The 23,303-nt window shown below is 43.9% G+C and overlaps 2 protein-coding genes across 3 annotated transcripts; one reads left to right on the top strand and one right to left on the bottom strand.

Annotated features, from left to right (window-relative positions):
* The first annotated feature begins 74 nt into the window (after positions 1–74).
* Positions 75–13,287, top strand: tespa1 (thymocyte expressed, positive selection associated 1). The gene is made up of 12 exons (XM_063214876.1): positions 75–265; positions 593–762; positions 1,436–1,478; positions 2,413–2,468; positions 2,663–2,719; positions 3,289–3,325; positions 3,743–3,799; positions 4,537–4,632; positions 5,286–5,494; positions 6,505–7,787; positions 8,987–9,077; positions 10,209–13,287. The coding sequence occupies exons 2-12, from the start codon at positions 609–611 to the stop codon at positions 10,274–10,276; spliced, it is 2,151 nt and encodes a 716-aa protein (XP_063070946.1). The 5' UTR covers positions 75–265; positions 593–608; the 3' UTR covers positions 10,277–13,287.
* On the bottom strand, positions 13,169–23,291 carry tarbp2 (TAR (HIV) RNA binding protein 2). Of its 2 annotated transcripts, none has more exons than XM_063214875.1 (7): positions 23,036–23,291; positions 22,133–22,423; positions 21,071–21,140; positions 19,863–19,980; positions 19,508–19,635; positions 17,078–17,270; positions 13,169–14,583 (listed from the first exon to the last, which is right to left on the bottom strand). In XM_063214875.1, the coding sequence occupies exons 1-7, from the start codon at positions 23,086–23,088 to the stop codon at positions 14,426–14,428; spliced, it is 1,011 nt and encodes a 336-aa protein (XP_063070945.1). In that variant the 5' UTR covers positions 23,089–23,291; the 3' UTR covers positions 13,169–14,425. The 2 variants fall into 2 exon arrangements, with proteins under 2 accessions (XP_063070945.1, XP_063070944.1); XM_063214874.1 differs by having other exon boundaries at positions 17,078–17,273.
* Positions 23,292–23,303: the final 12 nt, after the last annotated feature.

A 23,303-nucleotide genomic window follows, 5' to 3' on the forward strand; every position in this document is an offset into this window, starting at 1 on the left:
CATCATTTCCTCCTTGGTTCTTCTTCTTGTAACGAGTAGCGACAGCAGACACACAGCAGCAGCAGTCTGTCCAAAGCGCGAGCACGAAAGTTTGCGTTGGCGGCGAACAATGCTCTAAAAATGTGGCTCGTGGAGATCATACAAATAGAAGGAAAACGCAGGGATGCCACAGAATGTCGGATACCTGAGCGGTGACTAGGAACCTACCTCAATTGTAGGCCTATTTTATTTTATTTTATTTTTTTATACACCGACAGCGTTGAAGGTAAGTTATGCCATGGAGGAACATTTTGTCATGCATCAACAGTGTGAGAAATGTTAGACTATGCCACTTGATATTGAGTCTTTCCTTTCAATATTGCTTAGTCAAAGCATAGGGATGTGGGTAATTTTCTAGATGTTGAATGAATAATTAGCCTATAAAAGTAACAGCGCTTTGATTGGCCTCCAGAGATAGGCTTTTATGTCCCCAAAAGCCCAAATATTTAAAGTGAAAGAGAACATGTCACTCATTTATGAAGATTTATGTAGACCTACACTAGACCTACACTATATGATGTGTGTGAACGCGTCAACATCTGTTTCCTCATAGCTGCCTTCTGGATTCCATGGAGACCCCGTCCCCAACTGTCAGGCGCCACGCCTGGGTCCACAGCAGCTGGCTGACTCTGGAGGAGACGGAGCATCTGGCCCCATACCCGGCCGCCACGGACCTGGCACCGCACCTGTCCCCACAGGAGGATGAGGTCTTCCTGGGAGGAGGTCTGTGCCATTCGCGAAAACAAATCTCTAAAGCTCCAAAATGTTATTTAAAAAACAACAACAACAACAACAACAACAACAACAACAACAACAACAACTTAGGATGACCCCCACGACTAAGAACTTTTACACTGCATAAATTGTCATTTATTGTTCTTACCGTTTGGGTATGTTCTTGACATTATTGTGTTGAAAGATTTAAATTGAGACATATGATAAATGTAGATATAGGTCTACTGTAAGATTTCAGATGTATAAGTTATAAGAGTAATTGTGTGTGAAAAGCAGTAGTCCTGAAAAAAAGGCTTTGTCCTCACGCAGAATATTAGGACACATTATGTAATGCAACCGGTCAACCCACACCCCTGCATAGTAGAAAACCCCCTTAAGGGGTTATGCCACTATTTTGGGGCTTAATACAGTTAAAATCGTTGACTGGGGTTTATAAAGGTGGTAAAGTGTCTTATTTTTCATGTTAAGCGTTGTCTTGCTTTAAGACAAGTTAAAAGAGGGAATATGTCGCTAAGCTAGTGAAAGTCAATGGATCCGTGTAGCAATAATACGTTTGTGTGTGTGTGTAAGCAAAGGTAGATTGTCCTACTTAATGTAATGTGCATGTTCGCTAATTCGTGCTTTGTCTCTGCATGCTGCATATCTTTTTGTGTTTCCACAGGATGTGCGACAGGAAAGATTGAGACCTGGCTTCAAGGCTGTGGGTAAGTATAAATGTCTGTGATGCAATAGTAGGCCTACATATCTCTCTCTCTCTCTCTCTCTCTCTCTCTCTCTCTCTCTCTCTCTCTCTCTCTCTCTCTCTCTCTCTCTGTCTGTCTGAGTTTACATCCAGGAGAAGTAATTGTCATCTGTTTGTTGACAGTATAGCAATACAAGCAGATTAAGGAAGAGGTGCTGTTTGAATAAGCAGTTTGTCACAGTGAGAGAAAGTGATCATCATACGCAAGTGCAAACAGAATGGGTTTGTGAAGAGACAGATCTCACCATCTCTCAGTAATTATGGGAGACCTTATCGAACACTCTCGCAAACACACATTATCATACAAAACTGTCATTCAACAAATGCACATGTATTTTCAGAGCCATAAAGGTGCAAGTGTATTCTAGTGATTTCCATTTCTGTGAATGATAGTACCGTGACAGAAAATCCAGGTCATTCAAACAGTACATTAGCTTGTGGCAAGAGTTCAAGTCAAGTCAAGTCAAGTCAAGTCTGCATTATTGTCAATTTCTTTACATGCGCTGGTCATACAAAGAATTTAAATTACGTTTCTTACTTTCCCATGCAGACAGACATAGACCTTAGGTGTGGAGACAAATTAGACATAGACAGTACACATACATTACACCTAGAGTGGAGTTAGTGTTGGAATGGGTATTCTCTGTGTGAGCATCCTTCACGTCATGACGCAGGCAGTAGAGAGGCACACTGCAGTGTCTGACATGTGTGCTGCTTAGTGGGTATTTTTATCCTAGCATCTGGCACTGAGCCCACACTAGTCTACCCACAGCCAGGCGCACATACAGTACAGTAGCCTACGCAATGGCCCAAGCTCTAATAATCAGCACTTTTGAGTTACAGAATACAGTGGTCTGGCTGGCTAATGTTTCTGTTACCTTCTGATTTTCCCACAGGCTGGACACAGCAGGACAAGATGACACAAAAGCTGACCATGGTCAATTAACCTTGGGTAAGTTCTCTTAAAAAATAACGCTCCATCTAGTTTGTAAGGCGTGTCCATGTGAAAAATGTTTGGCCAAATGCATATCTGTACAATTGTAATTGCCTTGGCATAGTTCCTTGTTGTTTTACGCCATTTGTGTGTGTGTTATGTCGAAGTTATTGATGAACTAAGGGGGCGTTGCTCCTCTCACCCACCCACAGAGTCACTGTTGAAAACCTACAGCAGTTTTGAAGATGACCTGAGCCTAGGAGCTGAGGGTGAGTGACGAAAACGTAAACACAGACACAGGAAACAAAACAGGAAAGACAGTCATGGGAAAAGGTGGGACTACTGTCCGTGTCTGTGTGTGACCTCGACTCTTATTTCTCTATTGACATAGTCTGGGTTTTCAGTAAATCGAGGTCAAGGGGGGCGTTTGTTCAAAAAAGTCTGAGAACCACTGTACTAAAGCGAGAATTGAACATGTGTCCTTAATTATTACCAAAGTCATTTCCTGTTATTACACGGTTGTCCCCTCGCACAAAAGAACAAGACTGGACACGGCGGTTACACATTTCCATGACACCACCATTTTCAGCTCCATTAAAAACAATGGCCCCTTTGTGGCCATCAGAAGCCGGCACCACTTCCTTGAGTGACGCGCTGACGTCCTCTAGATTTCGATCAGATAAAAGCTCATATTATCATCTGACTGCAGAGCCGTTCTTGAGCCTAAAGGCAGCCATGTCTTGTCTGATGTCAGTCAACGGCAGGAGTTGTAATGGAAAACCCAAATAGTTGGCACATGTCTCAGACTATTGTCTTTTCTTTTTTTTTCCCCCCCCAGCTACCGCGTTGCATCATGTGGCCAGGCTGTCAGTGGGGTGAGTGGAAGCGTTTCCTTGTCCTCACCAACAGAGGTTGAGATCCTTACAGTTGAAAAAAAAACCATATCTTCTGCCAGTGCATGTGACACTGATTTCCATAATTAGCACCCACAGTATCTGATTATGGATGATTGATATGATTATCTTTGTGCTCATTAGAATAGGCCTACTGCGGGTATTATTAGCAGTAGCATTTTGGGACTCAGCTGTCATAACATCCCAACAATCTAATAATAAACAAATAGCTAATATAGCTACAGAATAGCTACTACTAAATTCGATTTCTGTTCTTCCTGCATTTTCTGGACTTGCCAGTTTTTTTGTCTATGGATTATGTGTTATGTGAGGTCTTGCGTGTGTATGGGTAGTAAGCCCCTTCATCACTTTTTTTCTGCTATCCTGCTATCTCTTCAGGTGCAGTCCTGTGCTGCTGCCCCCTCCAAAATCCCGTCAGAAGCCTCTCACCACACGGTCAGTAGCAGTCACTGCTTAGTCTAGTCAAGTATTCATGCTGTATGTAGCACATTGAAAAGACTAGCCAAAAATATTGACTGCGTGTAGCACATAAAAAAGTCAGTTTTTTGTCCATATCCAAAATCTAGTTAGTGTATAACAGACAGCACGTCGAAGGCTGCATTTTATTTGTCAGTCTATTGACATTTGCATTTTTATATGCCATGGTAACACAATAGCAGACAACCTTCCAGTATATTTGCAAGGACTCAAGGAGGTACAGTACATTTGTGACATATGTAGGTATACATAGAAATACTAAAACTAAAGAATGCTGTGAAATTGGAGTTGTCCACCTGTAGGCTACTGTGCATCCCTCTTACTGTTCACAGTATGTGTGCTGACACAAAAAAGCTGGTTTTGCACATTTGACTGCACAGTAAAAAACACGAATAGACTACATTCTGGTACAGAGAGTACTCAAATACACTCTAGAACAGTGATTTTCAACCTATGGGCCGGGGCCCACTGGTGGGCCCTGAAGGTATTCCAAGTGGGCCTTGAAATTATTTTCTACAAATTATAATCATATTGTGGTGTGTGTTGCTATTGATTTATTTGAGTTTTATTCTTTATTGGGTCAGAAGTGGGCCCTGAACGTTGGAAAAGGTTGGGAACCCCTGCTCTAGAAAATGTTAAATCGACTCTCAAAGTTTTGAATTAACACTGTGTTTTCACTGTGTTCCTTCCCGCAGGACGCCTCAGCAGAGGCTGGCCCTGCCCCTCTACAATATGGGCCACAGCATGGCTTCCAGCTGCCTGTCCTCCACCACCAACAAGACGGCCTCCAGGTAAACAAACATGCCGCGCATACCTCACCTCACCGGGACGCTTCTGTGAAGGGGGGTGGGGGGGCTAGCCTGATTATCATCGACTTTCAAATATCTTCGAGCCTTGGTCTGACCAACCAACAGTATAACAATTAACATTTCCCCAAACGGCATTTTCCAAATGGCCTCCCTTGGTTTGCTAATGATTGTTTGCCTCCCAACAAAGTGGGAGAAATTCCAGATTTTGCGGGAGCTCAGGAAGTACTTGCGTTGCTCTTGACCTGACTGGTAGCAACGCTGAAGCTGTTGCGTCCCTAGGAGGGCATGGCCTGGCTAGATGGGAGCGGAGGTGGGTGCCCTAATAGCAGCGTTGTTGACAAAAAAATCTTTTTTTCTCCTCTCTGCACCCTTTCCAAACACATTCACAAACATTCTGACTCTTTCTTTATGTCTGTCTCTCTGTCTGTCTGTTTCTCTCTCTCTCTTTCTCTCCCCACTCACACACACATGCTCGCTCGCGATCTCTCTCTCTCTCTCTCTCTCTCTCTCTCTCTCTCTCACACACACACACACGTACACACACACACACACACACACACACACACACACACACACACGCACACACGTACACACACACACACGTACACACACACACACATTCACACACATGCCAGTATCTCTGAGGTGCTTCAGATGTGCACGGAGGATGCGGAGGAGACCCTGTACCAGCTGGGTTTTGGCTGTGATGAGCCCCAGGTGACGGCTCGTATCCCATCGCGCTTCTTCAACTTCCCCTCCCGGCTCCGTGGCATCAACTTCCGCCTCTTCCTCGAGTCCCAGCTCCGCCGCGTCAGTCAGGAGGACCCCAACCTGTCGCTTGCCAGTGAGTGACCTTGTACACAGTAAAAACATGGGGTGTCCATTTTGTGTCTTTTGTACAGTATATGTATTTGAAAAGAAAAATAGTTTTACAAAAAGTGTTCATGTTCATTCATTGTTAATTGTTCATGTTAATTCATTGCTTCAAAACTAACTACTTTCATTTTAATTGACTTCATTATTCTAATTTATCCATTTCATCCCAAACAATTGTTAAGTACTTAAGTACTTGTATTTGGGCCTGCACATACCACCTGTGACGCAGTACAAATTTCTGCAATCAGGTTCATCTATTTCTTGCCGCAATAGCCATGCAACTAAGAAGTGCTCTGAAAGCATGACTTGCTTGAAATGGGCTTCAAAACAGAAGCTGAAGTACAAAAGTAAAAGAAATCTGAAAAAAAACAACCTGCCAGTTTCCTTCCAAATTTGTGGCAGGCTTTTAGTTTTCTGTAGCACTTTTTTGAAAAGGGGATATCTGTTACATTGTGTCTACCTCATTATTAGGTACTTACAGACTAGAGCCTATGTTATAGCCTTATTGTCCTCAAAATTACATTACATTACATTAGTATTTAGCAGACACCTTTGCTCAAAGCGACTTACAAGGAGCAATTTAAACAAGAACAGGCCAGGGTAAGGCACAGTGTACAGTTGCAACACTGATAGCATTGTCCAACAAAGAGTAAAGAAGAGGACAATGCATTAAAAAGTAAAAATTGTAATGGCAACAGCAAAGTAACATAATGAAAAATCCCCCCACCCTCTTCCCGCCTCTGTCTGTCTTTTCTGTCTGTCTGTCTGTCTGTCTGTCTGTCTGTCTGTCTCTCTCTCCCTGTCTCTGTCCGTCTGTCTGTTTGTCTGTCTCTCTCTCTCTCCCCGTCTCTGTCCGTCCGTCTGTCTGTCTGTCTGTCTGTCTGTCTGTCTGTCTCTCTCTCTCTCTCTCTCTCTCTCTCTCTCTCTCTCTCTCTCTCTCTCTCTCTCTCTCTCTCTCTCTCTCTCTCTCCTGCTCAGGTCGCTTCAGGCAGGTGGAGGTGCTGACGATGATGGCCAACGCCTTCTACTCGCTCTACTCGCACGTGTCCAAGACGCCGGTCCAGAAGCTGGCCCCGCCCGAGTTCAGCTTCTCCCCGGCGGCCGAGAAGAGGATCGGCGTGCGCTTCTTCGGCGGCGTGCGCAGCGAGCCCCGCTCCCCGGTGGAGCGGCTCAAGGACACCGTCTCCAAGATGTGCCTGTACGCCAGCGCTCGCACCTCCGACTCCACCTCCTCGCCCCACACCTCCTCGCCCAGGAAGCGCTGGAGCTTCCCCGAAATAACCACAGCCCAGCAGCTGCAGCAGCCGCCGCAGGAGCAGCACCTTGACCCAAAGGAGGACAGGGGAGATCCAGGACTTCAGGATGACAACAACAGGGGGAGGCTTGTGGATGACAATATGCGATGTGGCACCAATGTACCGGTAGACGCACAGACAGAAATAGTAACAGAGGAGAAGGCTGAGGGACCGTCACACACGGCTCTGTGCTCCCACCTTGACAGCACAGAGCACTCAAGGACACGGTCCTCAGACCCAAAGGAGGCGTTCCACCAGCGCTCTGCGGTAAGGGACTGCAGGACCAGGTTAAAATTTTCAGATCCTTGCCCGCCCAAAAGTGCCACAGATGACAGAGACATCCGTGAGAAATGCAAAAAGTCCGTCGCTTTCAGGCTTCAATCGCAAGCCACGCAGGCCCCCGTGGCACGCGTCCCCAAGGTAACTCATGATGTCATCTGTCCCCCGGTTGTGGAGCAGGTACACCAAGCACCTTACGTTAGTCTGCAGGACTTCAGGACCTCCTCAGGGCCCTGTTGCGTTGTTGACATCCCCACATCCCCAACAACATTAGAACTGAAGGACCAGCCCAATGTCGACCCATATTCCCGCCTTGGGCATGCTGTGAATGTCCCTGAAATTTGCACTGAACATAACTCTGGAAAAACGGAGCTGCCCTCGTTGTCATCATCATCATCTTCGTCACTGGATGCAAACAGATTTGTCCCCCCGTGTAGGATACTGGTGACAGGCTGGGATGACGAGGCCAGTCCTGGGGATGCAGCAGCAGCATCAGCATCAGCATCAGCGCCGGGCACAAAAGAAGATGGCGCAACACCCACACCCCCTTCTCGACCTCAGAGACTATTGGCTGGCATCTTGAGGAAGCGCAGGTACCTGTGCCCCAGCAAAGATAGTGCTGCTGCTGCTGACCAGCCCCGCCTCAGCCACAACCTGATGCAGGCCAATTCCTTTGAGCTGGAAGAGGTATGTACTGTAGATTAGGGCTGCACAATATGGGACCCACTAGTTTGACGCCCTCTCGTGATTTCACATGGTAATCAAACATTTCAAACAAGCGATTTAAGGTTAGGGTTAGGTTTAGGGTTAAGGTTAGGGTTAGGGTTAGGGTTAAGGTTAGGGTTAGGTTTAGGGTTAGGTTTAGGGTTAAGGTTAGGGTTAGGGTTAGGTTTAGGGTCGTATGACGTAAGCGGTAAGTACCGAAAGGGCGTCGAACTAGTGAGTCCCGCACAATATATCGAAAATGTATCGATATCGCGATATCACAGCTTGCAATACACGTATCGCAAAAGTTGCGCATGTATCACAAAAAGTTTTTAATTGTTAATAACAGCAAATTTGGTGAAAAGATAAAAAAAAAAACAATTAAAATGTTGACATTTTAAGTTGATGCTGTATATTAGCCATGTTTTTTCCTAATAAAAGATAATGCTGGAAATGCTCTCAGTTGTTTTATATGTGATAAAGTGTAGAATGGCAAGTAGGGAGGCGAAAATATATGTATATATTAAATATTGCGAGTAATATCGATATCACGGTATACAGTCATGTTATTGTGTATCGCATATTTTTCTAATATCGTGCAGCTAATGTATATTCAACTCAGGGCCACTGACAAGCTTTGTCCAGGCCCGGGACAAAGCCATCTGAAAGGTCTCCAACACCAAATACCTGCTATGTATTCAGGATCCAATTCTGGGTCTCCCCTCTCCCTGGGCCCGGGTCAACTGACGCTTTTTTACTCTCCTGTAGAAACGTCATATAACAAGCTCAACTCTGTGAAAGTAAACAGGAAAGGGTGCTAGGTCCCAAAGCAATATGCACATTTTGAACAGTGTCCTTTTGAATTCATGTACTGTATACACGTACCATGTGCATTAACTGTCAACATGCTGTGTCAAACCACTGAACACAGCTCCACAAAGCACAGAAAAACCCACTCATGTCACCTCACCAGCCTCTGTGTGGCCCTGCCGTTCTAATAGAAGTGATAATTGGTTAAAAAAGCCTTGAGGAGAAAGAAAAACACACCATGAGCTTTCTGCTCTGCTATTCGCCTCCGCACACTGTTCCCAGCAACAGTGGGTGACTCATGGTGAATAAGTGGTTTAAACGTGGAAATAGAAAGTTGGTTTTTTTAGTTGTTGTTGTGTTTGTGTGAACAGGTTCACAGTGCTGGGGAGGATGACGGTGGACAAGCGGAGCTCAGGGCACACCACACCACCGCACGCCTATCTGCTGTCGGTCAGAACAAAAGTGAGTCGCTTTGATTCCAAAAGTGTGTTGATTCTGCCAGAGCTAGCTTCTTACCCCTTGCCCCAAAGTGGGAGGCAATGAGTCAACTGAATTCACACCACGGCCGCTAGTCATATGGAATATGGAGGATAGATTGTGGCATATCTGTAACTGTATCTGTCAACCTTACAGATTTTGTACAATATATTTGTTAGCATAACAGTATTAACAAAAAGAAAAAGACATACATAGGAAGCATAGATTGCCAAGAAGTAGACTGTGGTTAATGAGTGTCTTTTAGAGGCCGCCCTAGTTAGCCTCAAAACCCTAGTTATGAAAAATAGTCCAGAAAGCACTTCCACATTTTATAAAAACATGTCAAGCATTCTCAGTGCAGCTGTAATAAAAGTTGCTCATTCCTTCCAACCATCCTATTTTGCATAATTCATTCATTTAAATACAATAGTGTCAATAAAAAAGAAAAATATTTCCAGATGGATGCATAGATTGCCAAATAAATAAGTAGATTGTGGTTGATTAGACTTTTTAGACCCCTCATTAGCCTCAAAACCATAGTGATGTGAAAATGCAAACTCAAACATTCTCAGTAGAGCTTGTAACAAAACGTTCTCTTGTTCCCGTAAAGGAAGAACAGGCTGTGGTGAAGTGCTGCGCTATCACCCAGCACAACTGTTTTTTGAACCACTGTGTGTGGCGTAGGAGTGTGAACAAGCTAGGCATCTTTATTATCACACCATCAGGGAGCAGAGCAGTTAGAGCGGGAAGCCACACGACGACAGGAAGAGAGATACGTAGGCTTCACCCAAAAAAAGAAAAATGCCTCGCAAGCTTATCTCATTGAAAATGAACACTGTGCATCCGTCATGTCGTGACTTCAGAAAAGAAAAGCATAAAATGTGTCTTTCACTGTACTCTACTTTGGACGCTAACTAATCGCACACCGGGGGCCGTTTTCACTTGTGCGTGCGTGCGTGCGTGTGTGTGTCTGTGTGTCTGTGTGTGTGTGTGTGTGTGTATAATGATTTACCCATGTATGGCTGGTGAATTTGACCATATGTTTAACTCTAGCTGGTGATTTTTTCTTTTTCAGTTAAATTGGGAACTTTGTGCTCTTTGTGTTTCCTCCTGTAGGTTTGCCTCCCCGAGGAGACAGCTTCCAGTCAGACAGCAGTGGCTACGCTGAAGAGGAACTGATGTGACCGTCGTTCTTCTCGGCCCTATGCGCTTCCACAGCTCTGTATGCTCTGTGGGCCTTTGCACAGAAAAGGGTACCTTGCATTCAGACAGTAAAAGCTAGGGACTCCAGGTTTCTCTGAAGCCCCTTTGATCATCCGACCTGTCAATAGTCCCGACAATTTCCCTTACATCTCGTATGAGGTATCTTATTTGATGGTCCACTGATACAGTTAAATAGTTGCTAGGACATTGTCTGGTATCCAATGACTGAAATTTTCTAAAACATATGGGAATGTTATTGCTATCAATTATGTGCGGTTTACTTATTATTATAACATTTATTTTCTGCAATGGCTCGTGTTTAAATGTAGACAAGGCTTCTGTTTCAGTGTCGTAATTTTGTAATCTGGGATAGTAATTTGACTTGTTAAGGGGAAATGGTCGGATTATTGAGGGGTCGGAGTAACGGGACTTCGGAGAAATGACATGCACTGGACTCAGGTGATTAATGGTGCACAGTATGTGGGCCAACTGTAATGCACATTTGGAATGATCTTACGGGCCAAATAGAAGGACTTCAAATTCGAGTTTGACATTCCTACTGTACAAGATCAGCTCAGGGTAGTAAAAAAAGTTGGCTGAAGTTTGTGGCAGGGTTGAAGCCAGGATATCAATAGGCCTATCCGATTCTTTCTTATGTGCGTGTGACAATGTAATAATGTAATGTTCTGTGACAAAGTGATTTGTGGAGGTACAGACAGGAGAAGTCTGAGAGTGTACTTCAGACCCTGACCTTTGAAGAGCACGAGAGGATGTAAATGCAACCAAATCCCCTTTGTAAAATACACAAATGAGTGGCCTCAGTCGGAAAAGGCTAGCAGTGCATTATGCAATGCAACATCGCTTACACTGGCACTTGTTCACTACAGAGTGCACTGTATTGTTAAACGAGTACACATTCAAGACATGGGGTGTTAATTCCAAGAATATGGTAACGTGATAAACCTGGCTATGTTAAAACTACAGGATGTGGTAAACCTAGTAGTGACACCCTGCAGGTGCAATTGAGTTAAGGAAATGACACTCAAGGGGCTTTTCTATTAGATGATTTACCACCACCTCAAGGTCAAAGTCGAATCAAATTGTCTTGTATATCGTATATCGTATCGTGGGGCATTCTTCAGTATTGAAAATAATCTAATCGCATCGCATTGAATATTAAGATATCGATATTGAATAGTATGGTCATGGAGGCTGTGATTTACACCCCTAATCCACTGTATGTAGACACCACCCTGTTCCTCTTCTCTGGAGGACAAGCAGAAGAGAATCAGGCTTGTGAAATTGGGCACTCCAGGTGAGTATCCTAAGAACCAGGCTCAGTAGTAAACCAGGTTAAGTTAACATTAAGGTAGTGGAAAATCATCTGATGTAAGAGTCATTAGTCCTCCTTTTCTTCACTACATGGCACACGTAAAGTATTCGATTCGCTATTTCCTGTAGGTTAACTCAGCCAAGTTTATCACTTAACCATGTTCTTGGAACACTCCAACGGTTATAGGAGGCCAGTATAATGAGCACGTTAGTCCTTAATGTGCTCAAAGATTTGGTTTCTCAAATTCATTGTTATGTAGCCAACCATTTTATTCCTTCCTCTCCGCAACCCCACCCTGATACTACCGACTGTCATTCAAATAATCAGATTGGAAACACTGTAATCAAATTCAAAATACTGTTATGGGCGGTTATTGAGATGGAAACCCACAGTTCACAACATGGACAGACTTTGTGGGATTCCAGATGCAAATAGTGTGGCTGTGTGCATTGGTCGTTAGTGAAATCAGTATTTAACCTATTTCCTCACATCTCTACTTAAGTGTCACTTCATGGCCACTCGCCATGATGACAATGTCTTTGTCAAGCACTTTCAGTTGTTCCTTCTCAGCCTCCATTGTCGGAGCCAATGCTGTCTACTGTATGCACGTTTTATTGAGCACAAGAACTGGAAACAAGCACATAAAACATCCACTTGACCAAATGTCTAGAAGACCTGGGGAATGTATCTTTCATAATAGGCGGTTTTTATTTTTTTACATGGGTCTCAGATTGTTCTAAGGCTGCTGCTTATTGTCCAATATGACGGACGCGAGTTTAAATCTAAGCAGTGAACAGTTCAGGAGCTTTTAATTTGCCATCTACTGGTTATTTAAGTGTACAGGGTTCATGCATAGACCTACATTACCACTGGATGATTCAGAAATAGTTCATTTTTTGTGCACGTTTTAATGCGCTGTGTGTTAAATAACGCCAGTCAACTGCTGTGTTGTTCTTGTGACGTTGCAGTTTGATCGATATCAACCCACATTGGAGGCTGTGGCAGTACAGAGGTTCTTGAGGGCTGAGCAAGCTGAATGTATTTCCTCTGTTGTGACAGCTGACTCAATCTTCTCTTCCCCACAAAACACTGCTACTGACTTGCAATAGCTCTACAGCAGGGGTACTCCACTACAAAGTAGAAAGTGAAAAGGTCCACTTGCCAAATTTTCAACGTTTTCAGGGTCTGAAAAAGTCGCTACGGATCGATTCAGAAAATAGCCTAACTCACTGGCCTCTTGTTCGCTCACTGAGTATTCAGTGATGATACTTTTATTTGTCAGAAGATTGGCTTAGTGGAAATACACCTAGAGATCGAATGGCAGCGAAAGTAATATAATAATTTGAATACATGTATTATATACCGAGGGATTTTGTCTCGGTCCAGATGACATTGTGTTTGGGTCCGCATCTGGACCCGAGTCCGCCAGTTGAGTAGGTCTGCTCTAGTCTACAGTAACCCTCAACAACCTCTCACATTTATATCACTGGAAAACCTACTGTAATTGCTACATAATTTATACACATTAAAACAAGAGCAGTGTATTTAAAACATTTTTATTGAACCTATTTTGTTTTTTGGAAGAAGAAAAAATGTCACAATGCAGACAGATGTTTGACTGCGTATTGTATTACTGTAAATAAAATCCAACAAAACATCTTTCTGTACAATTAAGAGTGCTTTCATTTCTCTGGTTCATAGATTTTATCCTGGTATATTGCTGTTTTAACAAAAATAGTGACCGTAATTACAACTGGAGGGAGTAGTGATTATGATCAAGCGTGATTATTTGTACTCACCCATCAACTTAATTTAAAAAATGGGTACTGGGGACACTGATTCAACACAAAACAGATACTATTTCACATAGTTTACAGTAATTTACTTAGACATTAAATTTGAGAGGTTGGTTAGTCACAATGGTTCACAAACATTGCAATTTCATGGGAGGTTCTAGTTCATTCTAAATCAGATCTCAATTTGTTAGAAGCATTATTATTATTTTTTAAATGGACTTAAAGATATTCACAATGCAACTTGGGGGTGGATGGATCTGGAGGCAATTAAAAGTAATGAATACCTAAAAATTGGCTCTTCGAAATATAAACACCCTTTCAGTATGTTTGATAATTAGATATATGCAGACACAAAGTGGAGCAGAATGGAAGTTTAAAAAGTGCCAGTGATCAGATGAGCAAATCATTTCAATTTCATGGTTTAGAAAAAGGCCACTGCCATCTAAGAGCACAAGTCTGAACCATGACCAAAAGCAAAAGGTTAAAAAACATCACACCTAATAAGAGTAAATCTCAGAGTAAATTTAAAAAAGTAAATTTAAAAATTAGTGTCCATTGGGGGAATTTGCTAAAATGGGAAAAATCTATTGCAATTAAAATTTGTTAGTGCAGTACATAGGTCAATACAAAAAAGCTCAACTTGACTTTAAAATCGATAAAAATGCACCACTGCAATAGTGGAGATCTTCTTAGAAGCCATCTTAGGTCTTCTCTTACGCTAGACACTAATAGAGGGGGGTAAACATTCAATTTCATTAACAAAAAGGGGGAAATCTACATATTCAATTCAGTTTTTACAGCATGACAAAAAAGAGAAGCCTCACTTCACAGAACTGAGGACAAAACCAGGGAATTTGAGAATGGTCAAGTTTCTGAAAAGTTCTTAAAATTTCAAAGCAAGAAACATCCTCTTCAAAAATGGTGAGAGTGAGAGAGGAGAAGAAAACAAATGAGGTCAGTCAGTCTTATCATTTGGAGGAGGAGAGGAGACCGGTTGGCGGTCATTTGGCGCCCGCCATGATCTTGAGGTACTGCAATGCATTGTGGGCAGCGCTGGCCCGGGCCGCGTCCTGACTGGGGGCAAAGCCGTGGCACACGGTGATAGGTTGAGTGGACAACTCCACCAGACACTGACACAAGCCGCTCAGACTGCGCTCCTCTGAGAGATGGAGATGAGGGGAGAGAGAGAGAGAGAGAGAAAACAAGATAGTCTTTTACCAACATGAAGCATTCATATTACATAAACATTCATAGGGTAAAATGATACATATTATGTCTGAAGCAATCTGAAGTCATATTTCATAAACAGCCAAGTAATTTTGATTTATGCGATGATAAATCAAACAAATTAATGTGAAAACGGAAAAGAAATGAAAACCTCAGACTTTAGAACAGAGCACAGGCAAACTGTTGACATTTGAGTCATTGATTGCCACCTAGTGACAGAATGTGTTATTGCATGCAGCATGCGTCAGATCTGATGTTTTTAATTCATCCCAAAAACCAACGAATTTTGTTTTATACCAGGCATTCATCTAAGCAAGAGCTGAGATAAGCAATAAACTTCAGAACCTTAGACTTCTGCGATATTTAGAACATTGCATGAAACAAAGCGCTACCAGAATACAAGTATATCAGGAACGTGTGACGTGTTCTAGTAGTAGTGACGCCTAACGTACTGTCCTTCTCTAACCACTAGTGCAATAGGTCAGGTCAGTTCATTTGGATAAAATCTGCCTTTCCTTATTTTATGGCCAATCATGTGCAGGAAGCTGGAAGTATTACACAGCTGAATGAAGTGCAGACAGCATTTATAAACAAAAACTCCAGTCTCGCTGACTCCATGACTGCTTTGAGATTCCTATATATTCAGAGAGATGTATCCTCATTTTCCACAAGCTGACTCCCACATACAGAACCAACTCATCAGCATTCACATCATCACTGTAAAAAAAAATATGCCTCCTCCTTCCACACTAATAAGCTTTTGAAAACACAAAACGGTTACCTTAAAATACATCTTTCCAAGAAACCAACCAACCAACCGACCGACCGCCGAGCCAGCCCGGCTCCATTTTATCCCAGGAGGAGATAGGGTGGGAAAATCTGACTTAATCGCAGACTTGGGACTCTTGTGGCCGGGGAGGCTCAGCCCTGGATCCCGGCCCTGAAAATAGCCCCCCTTTTTGGCAAGCCAACCTAAGGATGGCACTGGGCACATAATTTGGTGGTTGATTTACAGACTGCTGTTCGACATCCATGACTGACGACCGCAGCCCCACCACCATGCTTGCCCTCCATCCCGGCCTTGCTCTCTGTTGTCCCGGGCCCAGAATTGGGTCCCCATTACATTGCATATGTATTATTGACTAGTGGCGTAGGGGCCTTTCAGATAACTTTGTCCCGGGCCCAGCTTAAGCGGCCAGCAACCCTGCGCCCGCCCGCCAACTTACATATTTTTGCTCTGTGAGGGAAGCGAGCGCGAGGAAAACGGGGATGGGAGGGACGCCAGCCGCATGTTTCCGCCTCAGCCGAGGTGATTAATTAGCGATGCTATACTAGCACAAAGCTTCAGAGGAGGGGAGGAAGCGCTTGGGGACGAAACCATCCCCACAGCACTGCAATTAGGAAATGAGGAAATATGCGGTGCACATTCATGATGATGCCACGTCAACACCATGATGATGTTTGTGGTCAATTAAAAAAAAAGATCTATGACATATACTGGTACACGAATCAACACGGGGGAAAAAGTCATTTGATTCCCTTACTAATACACATTTCTAGTTGCCCAAAGGATCATTATATACAGCTTTCTGCTTGTTTAATCATCTTGGGCTGTGAGAGAACTTGAAAAGCAAATTGAAACAGTACAAGCAAGCATAAAATTGTATGATTTTTGAAGGCACAAACTTGATCCTCAATTTCCCTTTCATATGCATACAAGTAAGTAACTGTGTATCTGTCGGTATGTGAATGCATTTATTTATGCATTCAACCATGTACAGTGAGAATAATAAGTATTTCAACCCTTGCTGATTTTGTTGGTTTGCAAACTAATAAAGACAAGATCAGTCTATAATTTTAATGGTAGGTGTATTCTAACATGGAGAGACAGAATATCAAAAGGACAATCCAGAAATTATCTTTAAAGAATATATTTTAATTGATTTATATTTCATTTGAGGGAAATACATAAGTATTTGATCCCTTGCCAACTATTAAGAGTTTTGAATCAGTTGAAACTCACAGACATGGGGAAAAGAACAAAGAACCGTCAAAGGATGTCAGGGGCAGGGCTTAGGACCCAAACAAGGCTAAAATGGGCTACGAAACCACAAGTGAGACACTGCTGGTGCATTTCTTCCAAAATGTAAGAAATACAAAATGACCACCAATCAGCCTGTCTGGGGTTCACACAAGATTATTTTGACCTGGGGATTCAAAAGTAAAGTGAGAAAGCATCCTGGAACTGCATTGGAGGAGCTAGGCAATGATCTCAAGCCACTTTGCTGCTGCCTACTCTGGAGTGTCCAAGTGTATTGTACTGTACTGTGCTTATGGTATCACCATCATGTCTACGTGTGCTGTGCTGTGCTGTGCTGTGCTGTGCTGTGCTGTGCTGTGCTGTGCTGTGCTGTGCTGTGGCCTACCCATGTCGAGGTAGCTGACGTCGAAGCGCTGCTCCTCCGAGAGGTCGTGCAGCAGGGAGCAGAAGTTGGCGCTGGAGCTGCTGGCGTTGGCCAGGGGGTGGCTACGCAGCTGAAGGATCTTCTCCCCCGCAGAGTTACGCAGGGAGTCCCACGTGCAGCCGAAGCCCTTACACTTGCCCCCCTCCAGGCGGTGCTGCTGAGCCCAGAGAGAGAGAGAGAGCGAGAGATAGAGAGAGAGAGAGAGAAAAGAGAAAAGAGGAGAGAGAGAGAGAGAGAGAGAGCGAGAGAGAAAAGAGGAGAGAGAGAGAGAGAGAGAGAGAGAGCGAGAGAGAAAAGAGAGAGAGAGCGAGAGAGAAAAGAGAGAGAGAGAGAGAGAGAGAGAGAGAGAGAGAGAGAGAGAGAGAGAGAGAGAGGAGAGAGAGAGAGAAAAGAAAGAAAGAAAGAAAGAAAGAAAGAAAGAAAGAAAGAGAGAGAGAGAAGAGAGAGAAAAGAGAGAGAGAAGAGAGAGGAAATAGAGAAAGAGTGAGAGAGAGAGAAAGAGTGAGAGAGAGAGAGAGAGAGAGAGAGAGAGAGAGAGAGAGAGAGAGAGAGAGAGAGAGAGAGAGAGAAGACATTAGTGGAGACATGAGTCTGTGTGTGTTGCTGTATTAATTCATAGTAACAAACACCTCTCCTAATGGACCAGACTGATGGGTTTAGATCTTCTACTGGGAGGTTCAGCACATGCTTTGAGGCACCATAATCAAACTGATTTTGTTAATAAAGTTAATATTAGTCAGGATATTTCACATGATTGTGGGTAATGTTTCAATAGGAAACGTCATGCATGAAAAGTTATGTTTCGCCATACATAGGTTTCTTATATACAAACATTCACGTCTGCGTGCAGCTGGGGATGCCTCTGCAACCTCTGATAGTTTGGAAACTGCTGTCACTCAAAAAAAAAAATGCATGCACATCATTGGCTGCTAAGCATCATGCCCCTCCTCCTCACGGCACAAATGTTTGATATTAGATGGCTCTGGGTTTCCCATTTACAGAGTTACGCCACTCCCATAGACCTCTATGGAACAATCTTTCCACAGCAATGGCGGCTCTCATGGAGCCTCACGGAGCGTTAACATGGAAATCCCCATTGACTTTAGTTCTATTAGAAGTTACTTAGTTCCAGGAGGTGGCGGTAGAACACAGAAAATGTGGTAAAGGTAATGTAATTTGTTTGTACTTAATGTTTGTTTGGTATGTGATGGTTCTGTGTTAGTTTCCAACAAACAGAAGTTTACTGTTAAGAAACATTTTAATCTACGCGAATCACATCACCAACCGACTTCCTGGTCCCCGGTTTGCGCAACTCTGTTATTAGATGGCTCTGGGGAAACCTATCTACACCAAAAATACTGAATCAGACCAAGATATCGCAAAACACGCCCACTCAATGCAAAAGCGTGTGCTCAAGTTGGGTCTCCTAAAGGGCGGGTTATGCTTCCTACTTGTGCCACAGAGTGAGCTTGCCGCAGCCATGATGCAGTTAATTTTGGTTTATGCCCTGTTTTGAAGCACGGTCTGCGCGATGTCATTCCACGCTGAAACTGCCTTCAATACAAAGAGTAAACTAGACGTTTCGGTTGTTTTTTAGCATCACAGACTCGACGAGAATGAAAATGAAACATTAAATCTTTATATCACGTGCATGTTTGATCGCACTGGCAGCCACAGTGGTAGTTTGGAACAAAGAAGTGGCTCATTTATCGAGGACGAAGCGGAATGTTTCCTCGACCTCGGAACCACTGTTCAACTGTCCAAATAACTTCAGCGTCGTAACTTGCAAGCGCATTGTCTTTGGTTCGTGTAAATAAATCAAACAACAAAGCACGGGCAACTTATTTAATGAAGAGCTCACAGTCCGTAGACCGACGAAGGTTAGGACAAGGAAGTAGCGCTTGTTCTCGACTCGAGGACAGAGCAGGCTGGTCGAGAGGACCAATCAGAGACCTATTTTCGCCCTTTCACGCCGTCGCTCCCTGCGTCGAGACACAATTTTGGGGAGGTGCCCCAGAGTACCTGCGTGATGGGGGGGGCTTCACTACGTTAACTGCGCGGCTCACTGCATTACGACGCAGGGACGCTGGACTGGAGGCATAAACCACCCTTAAGGGGGCGTTGTCCCCCACTTCTTCTCTTTTTGAGGTGTTTGCGCAAGTCGTGCGCTACCGCCATCTACAAGGCTAAGGGGACTTGATTGATTCTCAACCTCAGGACTCCGAAGGTCTACTAACCGAAGGTCTCCTAAAGGGGCGTTCACCCGACATAAAGTGGATACCGGAAAGGAAACAAAATGACGCTTCTTGGTTAGATCCACCTTCTTTGTCTACACATTGCATTGTAGTTCAATGGCTTGTGACCTGACGTGACGCCTGCGTGTGGTCTCACCATGGTGAAGGTGTCGTCCTCTGCCTCGGCCTCGTGGCTGCTGCGGAGGTCCACAGGGACGTCGTGGATCTTGGCCAGCATCTTGGCGGCCGCGTTGCGCTTGGCCAGCTTCTTGGATGTTCCGCTGCCTTTTGGGTTTCACATACACAGATAAGCACAACAAAATTGGTGTCTGTCTTCATCTCCATTTAGTGGTTTAGAAAACACTCCTTGGGGTAGTATCAGATAAATCAAAACAACTAATTTAAATTGACTTGATTTGAGACTCATTGAAGAAGCATTGGTTTAAAAAAGGCGCATTGGAAAATGTTGTGGGGGAGCTTGGCATGGATTGTGCTGTGCATGAAATTGTTACCGATTTCGACGAATCTCTCCACACGGCAGGTCATAGTGAACTCTTTACGGTGCGCAGGGCCAGACTCCTGCGTCACGGTGTACTCTGGCAAACGCCAGCCTTTCTGCACCACCAGCTCCTAACACATAGACAACAGGGGACAGGAGGAGACCGTCACAGAATCAGTGACCATTGTGACAAATGACATTGGACTCTCACTCTCATGCTATTTCACGCACACAAAAAGGACATTCAAAAAACAACACAGATAAGGCTTTCAGGCCAACCAGAACGGAGCCGGTGCCGGTGCCCGCACCAGTTACGTTCGGCACTTAAGTGCTTATCTGCGAACCTCTCATGTTCATACCGGGGTCTAAACTTTTTCTTCACGTGACTGTGTTACCCGGATGAAGCTGCTGACGGCCAAGCTGTTGTCACGGTTCGCGGAGGAAAACCTAGTATTTTGCGGTTCGCATTGCGAACCAACTTTCCGGTTCACGAACGCTAAAATCTGTGGCGTGAACACGACGGCCGGTTCGCGATTAGGTGCGGGAACGGGCACCGGAATGGTTCTCAGTTGGCCTGAATGTGCTAAGAGTGACTTCTAACTTATTTGTGCGGAGAACCTATGTTATTGATACTTCAATGGTAATGACCAAGTATTTATCTTACTTCCGGCTCTCTGTAATGTCATATCAATGTTGCTATGATGTAGTTGAGTCTACTCAGAAGAGTAATTCACCCTCTGCTGTATAATAATTGGTGAATAAAGGGTGAATAGGCTCATTGACACCACGAGGCAACTGTCACTATACACCTATCACATGTACATTATAAACTGAACATGGCTGCATAATGAGACTGAAAAGGAAGAAAGGAGTCGCACACTGTAGCTGAATGCAAAATCAAAAACTGTATTAAACAAAGCCGAAAAAAAATAAATAAATACGACGTCAGGGGACTGGGAACACTGATGATGGGCTAGATCCGAAACTTTTGTCCCCTGTCTGTCGGTTTTATTTACTTTTTTCGGCTTTGTTTAATACAGTTTTTGATTTTGCATTCAGCTCCAGTGTGCGACTCCTTTCGTTCTTTTCATTATACTGCTCTTGGAATTACGCACCGAGCGAAACGCTCAGGATAAGACATTGGCGCGGACGCCACCCCACCATTACTGCATAATGAGACTGAAAGTCATCTGAGCCATAGCCTGCCACACATTCGCTCACCTGTAGAGCTCCAACTGGATTGCACTCGACTTGCTGGGTAGAGCTGGTTGACTTCATCTCTGCTTGAATGCTAGAATAGATCGGAGGTGTGGAACCACACGAGTAAGTGCGTGAAGAATACACATTTCTGAATGCACATTACAACTATTATTAGGGCTGGGAAATTAATGCATTCATTTAGATTAATTTATCACACAATGCGATTAATTAATTAACACGATTTTAAAAATTAATCGCAGTATAATATAGCTACATAGTTCTGGATTAGACCAGTGGAGGGCAGTATTACGCCTGATGGTGAACAGCCTGCTGAAATTGAGAAGAGTTCTCCCTTCTTTTAAAATGTATAATATTTTTAGATTAAGCTTATTTATTGTAATTATTCAAAATCCATGTGAAAAAACACATTTTTCACTGTTCTCAAGTCATATATTTAAATGCGATTAAAATGCGATTAATTTGATTAATTAATTCCAAAGCCTGTAGATTAATTCAATTTAAAAAATTAATCAAGTCCCAGCCCTAACTATTATATAAACATTCATGGAAAGATTATTATCATTCTCCATCCAAGTGCATGTCAACAGAGAATATATCAGACATAAGGAGCCCCAAATGAGTAAGCTTAAGCATGTTGCCAATGCACATCATTAGCAATTCACGGATCACTTCACCATTCGCCATCTAAGGACATGTCAACAGTGAATGGATCGGAAGTTGTCCACGGTGAATAGCTCAGACATGTGGACAACATCATCATTATTAATGAACAGGTGTCTCATCGCTCTCCATCTTGCTTTCCATATATATTTTTGCTTTTTTTTTCAACTTTATTTAGACAGGACAGTGAAGAGTGGAACAGGAAATGAGTGGGAAAGAGAGGCGGGGGAGGAAAAGACCCGGGTCAGGAATCAAACCCAAGTCCCCCACGTAGCATTGCAGTGCCCAGCCGATTAAGCCATAGCTGGCCCAACTACTCTCCACCTTTAGACATATTGACAGTGACTAGATCCAACACGTGGAAAATGCATCATTATCATTAACAATTGGCAGATGTCTCACCACTCTCCATCTAATGACATGTCGACGGTGAAGCCCTCGATGCCTCCCAGGCCCCCCTTGAGCATCTTGAGAGCAGCCTCGGCGGCCTTGTGCTTGGCGGCCTTCTTGCTGGGGCCCTGGCCGGTGCAACTGATGTCGCCCACAGAGACGCGGAAGGTGAAGTTGGGCTGGTGCGCCTGGCCCTCGGCCTTCAGCAGGTCGTACACCGGGGTCTTGCCTATCCGCGTTCCATACTCCTGCAGCAGACTTATGGGAGTCTTCCCGGGGTTCACCGCCAGCATTTGCTCAATACTGAAACACACACAAACATACACACACACCATGAACATCACATGGGTCAGATAATTTGAAGCCTCAAAAAGATGTCGATTTGCTCATTGTCTAAAACGTAAATACTAGACCCACAGAGCATGACCATCATCATGGTCAGATAAGTGGAAAGGACCCAAATCAAAGCCATAAACAGAGATGCAGACTACAGCTGTACTCTAACCATGCTTCTGCCTTTGCTTACAAACATCCCCAGATTCTGAGGTAAGGTCTACAGGACATGTACAGGTAAGGTCTACAGGTAGGACACTACAGGGGGCTGACTTATGACTGATAGACACTGAGGGACCAACTTAATGTTATGTTTGAGAGTATTTCGCCAATTCCTGTTTGATACTACCTACCATACATCATGCCTCCTTAGTTCCTTCGCTACTGGTTGCATCAGCTAGCTTTAGCAAAAGCACAGAGACCTGTCGCAGCGGGTGGTCTGACAACACCACATGGTCATCAAAATCGCCCGTTAATGCACGTGTGATGCCCAAAAGGTAGATCTGAATTATCTGCATCATCTTTATCAATGCATGGTAAGGTTGCTACCTGTAAATGATTACGTAAGGTAGACCATGTTACCTGGAACACCCGGAGTTTCTCTTGCAGCTGCCCGGGCTTTTCTCGTCGCTCATTACACCATAAAAGACACAAAGCCTGTTGGTTTCGGATTACAAACTCCCCCCCTAAAATCGCATCTAAACCCCTAGATGACATCAATAGTCCCTCAAACCAAGGAGGCAGCGACATAGGGATACTGCGACCTCCTTTCGCAGTCCCTCTGCACAATGGCAGTGTGCTGCTGGATAATTTCTCACGGCATAAACACAAGCACTTCCCTAGCATCCAG

This window comes from Engraulis encrasicolus, chromosome 14 (genome assembly GCF_034702125.1).
Source record: "Engraulis encrasicolus isolate BLACKSEA-1 chromosome 14, IST_EnEncr_1.0, whole genome shotgun sequence".
NCBI classification, from domain to species: Eukaryota; Metazoa; Chordata; class Actinopteri; order Clupeiformes; family Engraulidae; genus Engraulis; species Engraulis encrasicolus.